Genomic DNA, 10,011 nt, shown 5'->3' on the forward strand with positions numbered 1-10,011 from the left:
AGGGCTTTGGTGCTCACTGAGTCTGCCCCCTGACTGTGTCCCTTATGGATCTGAGGAGTTGTAATCTGGATGGTCCCATTCTGACCACTGGGTACAGTGGCTCTTGGATCTCTAAGGAGGTGCTAATTTAGCCTCTGCCTGAGGCTACCCAGCAGGAGCTATGGAGAGATCTGCAGATTCCTCTTCTTTGTTTGAGGTTTGGAGTTGCCCAGATGAGGCCTAGCTGTGAAGCAGTGCAAGCTGCTGTGGGGCCTTGGGCCTTCTTTTGGAAGTTCTGGGTCTCTCTGACCCAGCTGCAGTTTGTTAGGTAATTTTCAGATTGCAAAGGGCCAGGCCTTTCATATGCAAACTTCTGCACACAGCTTGGGTGGAATGGGGTTCTCAGGGGGTCAACAGGGTGGAGAAAGCAGCTATGGCTGCTCCTCAATCCTACCCTAAGAGGCCCTGTGTCTCAGTGTCCCAGTAATTGCTGCACCTCTGAGAGAAAGCCACCCTCAAGTTCTGCCCGATGCCAGACAGTCCAGTTGCTCCCCATATGAGTCTGGGTCCTCAGAGACTCACCCGGAACTGGAGTTCAGAGCAGTTGGGAGCTTGAGACTCCCTCCCAATTGAAAAAGACTACCATGTCCTCGTTGTCAGCCCTTTCCACGTGCATGCACCTCTGTACCTCTGCACTTTACTTCCACACCTCTGAGTCTCAGTGTGCTTTTCTCTTTCCTTCTAGTTGTAGAATTTCCACTCAGCCAGCCTTCCTGTGGTTCTGGATGATGTCCGTTTTGTCTTTTAGTTGTATTTTTGAAGTAGTTGTGCGAGGCAGCAATTTTCGGTGTTTACCTATGCCACCATCTTGGTTTCTCCTGTTCAACAATTATATATTGAGCAGATTGTATTAGGAACTGAAAATCTAGTGCATGCAAAAGAATCTAAAATATTTTTTATAATTGCATTGGAAATATATATTTCTTATTTTTCAGTGGGTGTTCATGTTTCTTTTGGTTTTATAAGAACTCCTATGCTGTATATAATTTGTTCTCTCCTTATGGTTGTCAACTGATGGTTATTAAAACCAATTCACCTCCATTAGGAATCCCCAATTTGGTGTATGTTGAAGAAGGAAGCTTTATTCAGTACAAAACAGCTCAACTGTGATACAGCTTGGCTGTGAAAACATCATAGCTGTAAAGCAGCCCTGAGGCCAGGCCTGTCTCTGGGTAGACAGCTCTGCTCTGGTCCTCACTGGTCTACTCTGCGCTCTGATAAGACATCTTTGTTTTAGCTCAGCCAGGGAAATGCAGTGTTCAGTGAAAAAGGAAAGTATACTCTCAGAGCCAGAGGGTAGCTGGCTTATATGGACAGAAGTCACCACCCCTTTGCCTTGTTTGGTCTGTCTTCATGCAAATGAGGACTCCAAATACTCGCATTTTGATTGGTTCAAAAGGCACTGTCCTGATTGGTCAGAATAGAACCACTCTGGTTGGTCAGAGCTGCACAACTCTGATTAGGTGGAGAAAGCCTCAGTCCTATTGGTTGAAGTAGGATTCCAGGAATTCCTTTATAAGGGCTGGCTTAAATGGCAGAAACACCATACAGGCTGGCAGGTCAGTGCAGAGGCTGGTAGTTCAGTGCAGGATTCTCTATAAAAAGCAGTTTGCATGAAGGGCCCTGTTAAAAATGGCTGTTAGGCTTTGGGGGTTTTTTGTGTTTTTTTAAATAACTGAAGTTTTTTATTTCATGTACAAGAGATAGCATTCTGTGGTAAGGGAGATGTCTTAAGTGACCCATTCATGGAAGTTTACCTGGTCCAACTTAATGAAGTCTATATCCTTCATGTACTGACTGAAACACTGGGGGCACATATCGAGGCCATATTTCCAGATCAGACCATGTAGATTTGAGCAGACATGGCAAGAATGAGAATCCTGGCTGAATCTTCTCCGATGGCTCCAATAGAGTTGCTGGTTACCCATCTTGCTTTCTTTGAAGTAGCGAGGCAAAAGGCTAGGCTGGGGGGGGAGGGGGGAGGGTGTTAAAAGTCAAAATTATTGAGCTACTTAATGGGATTAGTCAAGTTCAGTAGAAAATGTCCTTGTTAAAATCTAACATCATAGAATTTTTTTAGTTGGAAAGGAATTTAACAGTTATCTGCCTTAACTCTTATAGCAGGGGAGGCCTGGGTTCAGAGAAGTATGGAAGTTTGGAGATTAAAAATATTTGCATATTTTCTTACAGCATTTCTTCTCTTTCATGAATATCTGTTTGTCTTTCAGCATTATTTTCTTCCTTGTACTAATTACTATAATCTGAACTATATTAATTTCTTTGTTATTGTGTCTGTGCCTCTAAATAAAATGTGAAAGTGTGAGCCTATGACAGTGATGGCAAACCTATGACACACGTGTTAGAGGTGACACACAAACTCATTTTTTTGGTTGATTTTTCTTTGTTAAATGACATTTAGATATATAAAATAAATATCAAAAATATAAGTCTTTGTTTTACTATGGTTGCAAATATCAAAAAATTTCTATATGTGACACGTGGGCACCAGAGTTAAGTTAGGGTTTTTCAAAATGCTGACACGCCGAGCTCAAAAGGTTCGCTATCACTGCCTTAGATCATTCTTGAACTTAAAGTTTTTATAACATGCTTTAGTGTTGCTGTGACACCATTTCTGCCTGCTGTGTGCAGACCATTAACAGTCTGCTCTTTATCTGTTAACTGAGCCTGTGGGCAGATACCCACGTTCGAGTACGGTACACTCCCTACTTACACATTCAAGTAGAAGGACCCAGAATCAGAGCTGGCTCACTGCAACTTTTCTTGTTATGTAATTTCTGTACCATATGCCTCGAGGCCTTCTTAAATTTCATGAAGGCTGTGTGTCCTTCATAAAATTCCCTTGTAGTATTTATAAGTAAGGAATCTGACAAAGATTCTTATTATTTATACTTTTATTCATGTAATTAAAGAAGTATCTCTCTGTTAACTCTGTATATTGTTTTGGCAAATTTTGTATTTTATTTTCACTGTTATCTAGTGTTGTTTTTAGAACTTATCCAGGCATCTCACTTGATATATAAAAAATATATTTATCTCCCTAAATATAATTCCTTTCACATTATAGTAGTTCAAGGGGAAAGTACCTATGTGAAAACACTGCTTCTCATTATACATGAAGTTTCCAACAGGCAGGGATGTCCCATCATTTTATCTTAGTAACTTCATACTGAACACACAGGAACCAACACAAGTAGTGCTTACTGCCTTAATAAATGAAAAATCCTAGGAGATGATCTCTGCAATATACTTTTTTCTGCTTTAAAATTACCATTGTACCTCACCCCCCCAAAGTCAGTCTCATTACTAATATTAAAATAGTCCTTATAGGGCAAAGATAATAAAAGAGCAACATAAATGTCTTATAGTTCAGATATTCTTGAGATTCTTAGTTTTTAATGGGAACTGTGGAAGAGTTTGATGGTGACTTTAGTTGCTATAGACCAGTGGTCGTTCAACTTCCTGTAGGGTAAGACTGGTGTGTGTTTGTTTTTTATATAGTTTGTATAATTTCCAAAGCGTTGTGGACTAATTTTCTTGTAAAATACAATGAAAGTAGTGGGGTGACATCAGATTTCCGTCAGTCTTCCTATCCTTGTCGCAGGCAGGTAACAAAGGCCCGCAGACCATACTTGGAGTAGCACTGCATAGCATTTACTTCGCTTCTTGTTTACTTGAACCAGTGTTTTACATATGTTGCCTAATCATTTAATCCTGCACATTTAATCCTATGGCTTAAATGAATTTTTCTAGTTTTCTTGTTCATTTTTTGAAATGTATGCTGTTATTGACTTTTAGAGAGAGAGGAAAAGAGAGGGAGAGAGAGAGAGAGAAACATCAACGTTGATTGCCTGCTTCCTGCATACCCCCTGCTGGGGATCCAGCCTGCAATCCGGGCATGTGACCTGTGCCCAGGAATCAAACCATTGACCTCCTCGTGCAAAGGTCGATGTTCAACCACTGAGCCACACTGGCTGGGCAACAGTATTTTTTTTTAATGATGTTAGAGGAGGTAAGCATCTACTTGATTACTCCTTAAAGATGCAAGAGAAATATGCAAAAATATTGTGAAAGGCTTATAATTCAAGTTTTATTACAGATAATTAGTTGAGAGAAAATTAAGCTCAAGATTTCTTAATGCTTTGCTTTATTCCAAAATGTCTTTTAGTCAAAAGACATTTAGTCTCCTTCATTCTTTTCAGAACACAGATACCAGAGGATTAAGTCCTACAGCAAAGTATTCAAATAGAAGAAACATTCCCTACCGAAAAATTTAACTCATAATATCTAAGTAAAGAACAGATTTTTCCAAGCACTTTTCTTGAAACCCCAGTGCTGAAATGCTAATAACATTGCAATGTGGACAGTATAGTACACCAACACGTTTTTCCTTTAAGATGTAGGTTTTAACAGTGAAAACAGTTATTGAATACTAGAGGCCTGATGTATGAAATTCATGCAAGGGGCTCGGCCCTCACAGCCAGGGTGGCTAGCCTCGGCCCTCACAGCCCTGGCTTCGTCCGGAAGGTTGTCCTCTGTCCAGTCTAATTAGCATATTACGCTTTTATTATAGATGTGTTTCTGTGTGGTCTGTAAGAGACTAAAACTGCTTTTCCTTGGACTTTTATCTTTTCAATTCTGATTAAAGTACAGCTGGAAAGGAGTTTACCAAAATATAAAGGGAACACACATGTATTGGAGCTCAGTTTCTTTTATGTTTGAGCAACTCTTGAACAATGAAAAGCTGTAGGAAATTAAGGACAGCTAGCCACATGTGGGTACTGGGAGCTCTTACACTGGTTCTTTTCATCTGAATACTTTTCTCTCCGCAATTTCTGAAGCCATTTAATTCATTATTATAAACACAGATGTTTAACTGTGTGTTCTGACAAGCCTGTGCTGAATTCAAAGTAGTGCTTCAAGGAACCTTGTTGGTCAATTACTCTGTGCATTTTCAAGAAGACAAGCTTAGGAAAATTTGGTAAACTATCTACTATTTTTCCCCAGTGTATCAGTAACTTTCAGGTAGATGACCTTTTGCCAAATAATATAGAAACCCTAGATTTAAGCTAACAGAGAGAATATGCAAGGTCTAATAGGTAAGCCATGCATACATTCATTAAATAATCGGCGTTATACTAACTTTTATTACAAACTAAAGGCCCGGTGCATGAAAATTTCTGCATTGGAGGGGGGCTCTCTCAGCCCAGCCTGCCCCCTCTCACAGTCTGGGAGCCCTCAGGAGATGTCCTACTGACGGCTTAGGCCCACTTTGGCAGCAGCAGAGGGGTGATGGGGGCAGTGCCTTCCCCTGATCCTCCAGTCGCCTCCACTTTAAATGGTTTAAATGGAAAATTTTATGTTATGTATATTTTACCACAATTTATTTTAAAAATAGATTTTTAAATGAGAGGGATACATGCAAAACCTCACTGCTAATTAGGCAATCAAGTAACAACTAACTGTTCAGGTGATGTTGTGCTAATGGATTAATTCACTTTAATGTTCAACTACTTGCTCTAAAAATGAAATGTTTAAATACAAACATAAAATATCCATCTACCTATTAAATTTTCAAAGCACATGTTTTTATATATAATCAACTTATTCACTGACTAGTGTTCATTTTATTTGTCTGGGGATTGGAATATGGAAAAAATATTTTTTAAATAGTTTCATTTTGAACTATTTGCATATTACCATCATAATTAAGATCTCTGCTGCATTCTTAAATAAAAGCACATTAATTATAGATTTTAAATCAACAGTACAAAAAAAAACACCTTTGTCTTTAATTACCTAGTTTTTGTCCCCTTAAATTGTGTAAAGAAATTGTAATGAAAAAGGAATTTACCAGAGAACAGTGATTGGTACTTGGAAGTATATCATCTTTTCAAAAGGAACCAGTGTTAGACCCTGACATGTTATGAAACTTTAGTCAGTTTACACATTTGCTCTGACTTGTTTTTTTCTTTTGTATCAGTGCTTTCCCATAGCAATTTCTAGTAAGAGAAAGGTCAGTCTTTAAAACTGGAAGTGCTTTCCTTTGAGTTTTATTTAACACATAAATATCCACTCTTAGGCAACAGTGTTTCCTGACATTTCCTTTCATGACGTTATGATGACAGTTACAGAACTAGTAGTCATGAGACCTATTACTTGTGATGAGAACAGTGATCAGATCCAGTAAAACAAAGCAAAGTTTGCAACTTTTTTGTTTCCTTAGAGAAAAGATTCTGAATCATTTTGAGGCTGAATTTTGATAATACATAAGGTGAACTTAGGTCTCAGTGGCAGTTTAAGCACATTTAAAGCATTCTCTTAAGATTTTAACATATTGCTCAACCTACTGTGAAATAAAATAAGTGTATTTTTTATTGCTTGAATATTCTCTCTTAATCCTTTTTTAAATACTGTCATTGAAGAAGCATTAATATCTACATTTTTATTTTTATTTTTGTAACTCTAGCCACTAGGATTCTAACATCTAGATATGACCCAAGGTTTTTGGAGGGTTTTTGCTAAGGCACATGAAACAGATTGGCAAAATGTAAAGCACAGTTTAGCTATTTCTTCCTTTTAAACTGAATTTATTTTCAGATTAGGTAAAGTTAATCACTGGTATCTCAGTTGAGCTATTCTTGTATTATGCTGGAATCTGTGGTTTTCCGAAAGCAAAGTCACGCTGAAATACCAAAAGAGCTATGAAGATGGGAGTACCAGTTAGTAATCAGGGCTGAAGTCAATTAGGCAGGGTTTAGAAATACGTATAGGCAAAACGTTTCCATAAATGTTACAGTTAACACCACTTTCATGCTCCTGGGTTATTTTTCAGATTATTAACACTGACTGCTCTCAAATGCATCATTACTATCAAAACAGCCAGTGGGGGCTGGACTGGTAAAATAGCTGCCAGGTTAGTAGAATTTATCTGCAAGGAAATATATATTTTAAAATTCAATATCTGATTCTACTTCATATGCCAATTATTTAATAGCCAAGGAATGTTTTTCCCCTGTGTGAAAATTGACCCAGAGATAAGTATCATTTCCCAAAAATGTACAAAGTGAAAGGAAAACAAATAACTTAGAACCCTAGCCCTTAGAGCAGTGATCAGCTGGCTGACATCTTTCACTTCATGCCAGAGGTGCATCGAGGAGCTGGCGTCGCAGGGCCGTTGGGGACGGAAGTCAGCCTGGAGCATAAGTGTCAACACTTTGGATAAGTTCTTCCTTTCGTTTCTGTTTGAAAATGAAACTGAGTGTAGCCATTTTTTAAAAAGCAAGTCTTTTCTATTGTCAACACGATTACTGATAATTACTTAAAAGCTGAAATCAATGGCAAAATAAAAAATGTCAGAGAGTTGACATGGGCAGCACAATTAATTGCACACTCACACACATACAGGCCCAGCAGGCTTGAGAGTGTGACCGAGCATGAGTAAAGCCACAAGGAATTTCCATTCACCCATTAAACAAATATTTATTGAGTATCTAGTATGTGCCAAGCTTCATATTTCTTGCAGCTAATAGCCCTCTGACTTTTCAGGTCATTTATTTTAAGGAGGGAAAATAGAATTTGCTATTTTTAGACCCAAATACTTCAACAAGAGAACTGACTTTGATTGTTGTAATGAATTTGAGAGTTGTTTGGAAACGTTGGGATAAAGAAAGATATTTTTCCTTAGATAAGGCTAGTAATAGTAAACCCAAGTAGTAATCAATAGGCAAGATTTGACTGATTCATTGTAATAGTAATATCTCTTTCCAGTAAATGAATACTTAAAGTAGAGTGCTAGCTGGAATAGACTGTTGGTGGTTGATAAAAACCTAGCCAAGCCTTCTGTGGTTTCCTTTAATATATGATCCCAAATTGAAATTGAATAATTGCCCAAGTAACAAATTAACTTCTTGCTTTAAGTGTGAGGGTGCTGCCCATGAAACCGGTCAATCTTACCAAAAATAGTCGCCATATTTTCTTTGCAAGAGATGGGGGGAGAAGGTGATGAATACCTAGTTGGGTTTGGAGGTAGGAGCATGAGCTGTGAGCCACACTTAAGGACACGTGCAGGAGTGGGCCTGCAGGAGTGAAGCTTTCTCCCAGGTGCCTGATGGTGGGTCTGGGTGTGGTGGAGGGGCTCATCGGGCCCTGAAACAAGCACATTTGAATTAGCCCAGATTAGCGTGACCTGTATGGCAAGCAAACCTTACGAATACCATGTATTGTTTTGACCATTTTTACAAGAGTCTTGTACTTTTTTTTCTACAAAAAAGGGCGGTTCTGACCATATTCCTGAGAAAACACTATAGTTTAATCATTCTAACCCTATTTAGAGTTAGCTTTTTTATACTATTGGGGCAAAGACTAAATAATTGGTTTTACGGAGGTAAGACATGTTATTCCTCCAACTGGGTTTCTTTTGTAGTAGGATGTTTTTTTAAATGAGGTCATTCCCTTATAATTCTGGTTTTTCTGTTTTTACTGTCATTGATTTCACAGACTTGTTCCCTTTCTGCCTTTTCCACCAGTTTACTACAGTGTCCCCAGCAGTTCCTGAATTCTTGAAAACGCCTGCTACTACGGATCAGCCCCCCACAAGGGCCACAGCTCCTGTGCTCCCCTCAAACACTGTGTCCTCAGCAAAGCCTGGGCCAACACTGGTAAAGGTGGGTACCCCACATACAAACTGGTTTGAGTATCTTGTGACTCTTGTCTGTAGCCCCACACATGTAAGACAAAGGCTTGTGTCCACATCACCCAGCCTGCCTGTTAGCCTGAAGCCTTGAAAACAAAAGCATGGGAGGACTTGCTAGACCAGGCCTTAATATTTGAAACTACCACCTTCAATACACGACCTATTATTCTGCAGTCACAGAACAGCACAAACTATGGTGTGTATAAACTACTGGAGCCACAAGGAAGGGTGTAGGGGTCATTCTATCAGCAGTGCCCAGTCCTGCCCCCACCTGGGCCATCAAGACGGAACAAGGGACACAGGGTAGATGGAGGTGCTTTCACACGAGTCCCAAATCTCACAAACAGATCTTTAATGGTAGCATGATTCTGGACTTTCTACACAAGGTTAAACTCAGTGGTATTCCAGATATATTACATGACAGGTTAAAGGTTTAAAGAAGTAAGCATGGTTTTTTGATTTAGCAGATTTGGCCAAATGAAGCTTGGTTTGTTCTCCAGATAAGCTGCAGATTTGTGGCACTGTTCCCTAGTGTTTTACTTGGTCAAAATAACTCAGAATAAGTCCCAAAGAATATTAAAATGTGTACTCTATAGTACATTTTTCAAGATTTTTAAAGTGTACTTAGAACTGCTAAATAAAGTGGGGGTAGCGGATAACCTGCCGAGGAGTTTAATCATTTCAATGTGCCTTTTGCCAAAACTAGCAGAACACAGATCTCAAACTAAAAAAGGACATTAGGGAGCCAGCTAACCCTCTTACCACCTTTCAGATGAGGAGACTGAGGCCCAAAGAAGTGAAGTGACCAGGCCAGGAAGGACTCAGTCTCCCAAGTTCCAGGCCAGCCCTCTTTCTGCCTTCTCAGTTAACCCATTGCAAGATTCTTCAGAGGCACAGTCCTCATCGCCATCTGCCCCTGAGCCTGTCCTTGTCCTTGACAGGAGGTTCTCTTTCTACTCCTCGCTGTCTTTGTCAGTGTGGCTGAATCTGTGTGGCTTCAAGGGTATATAGCAATATAGTTCACCATCTACCATTGCTAAGTATTGGAGCCAGAAATTCCAGAGGGTGCCAAGTGGCAACTGCTTCAATAAAATCAGCTCTTACCTCTTCCCACATCCCGAAGCATGTACCACAATGGCACAAAGAGCATTTGAATGCCAACCCATCTTTCCCTGTAGAGACTGAGAATTTGTTCTCTGCCTCTCCTACTCTTCAAAGTTCTGCTCTTCACTATGTCTGTCTTTAAGGAGGGCCTTGGT

The 10,011-nt window shown here is 39.5% G+C and overlaps 1 protein-coding gene, 1 long non-coding RNA gene and 1 pseudogene across 5 annotated transcripts in view; 1 reads left to right on the forward strand and 2 right to left on the reverse strand.

The window, feature by feature from the left end:
• Window positions 1–5,975, reverse strand: part of LOC107182460 — a 14,358-nt gene extending 8,383 nt beyond the window's left edge. Inside the window, exon 1 of the long non-coding RNA XR_001513175.1 lies at window positions 5,912–5,975. This is a non-coding gene — a long non-coding RNA (uncharacterized LOC107182460). The remainder of the gene's footprint in view (window positions 1–5,911) is intronic.
• The window catches only part of MKL2 (MKL/myocardin-like 2), a 205,780-nt gene that overhangs the window by 162,390 nt on the left and 33,379 nt on the right, over window positions 1–10,011 (forward strand). For all 4 annotated transcript variants that reach the window (XR_435455.2, XM_006759669.2, XM_006759670.2 and 1 more), the window contains one exon: window positions 8,586–8,723. Coding sequence is in view for 3 of the 4 variants with exons in the window: in XM_006759669.2 (XP_006759732.1) it covers window positions 8,586–8,723 (138 nt within the window). In the remaining variant the exon portion in view is untranslated. The remainder of the gene's footprint in view (window positions 1–8,585; window positions 8,724–10,011) is intronic.
• LOC102758638 lies at window positions 1,761–1,967 on the reverse strand (annotated as a pseudogene).

This window comes from Myotis davidii, unplaced genomic scaffold (assembly GCF_000327345.1).
Source record: "Myotis davidii unplaced genomic scaffold, ASM32734v1 scaffold1115, whole genome shotgun sequence".
NCBI classification, from domain to species: Eukaryota; Metazoa; Chordata; class Mammalia; order Chiroptera; family Vespertilionidae; genus Myotis; species Myotis davidii.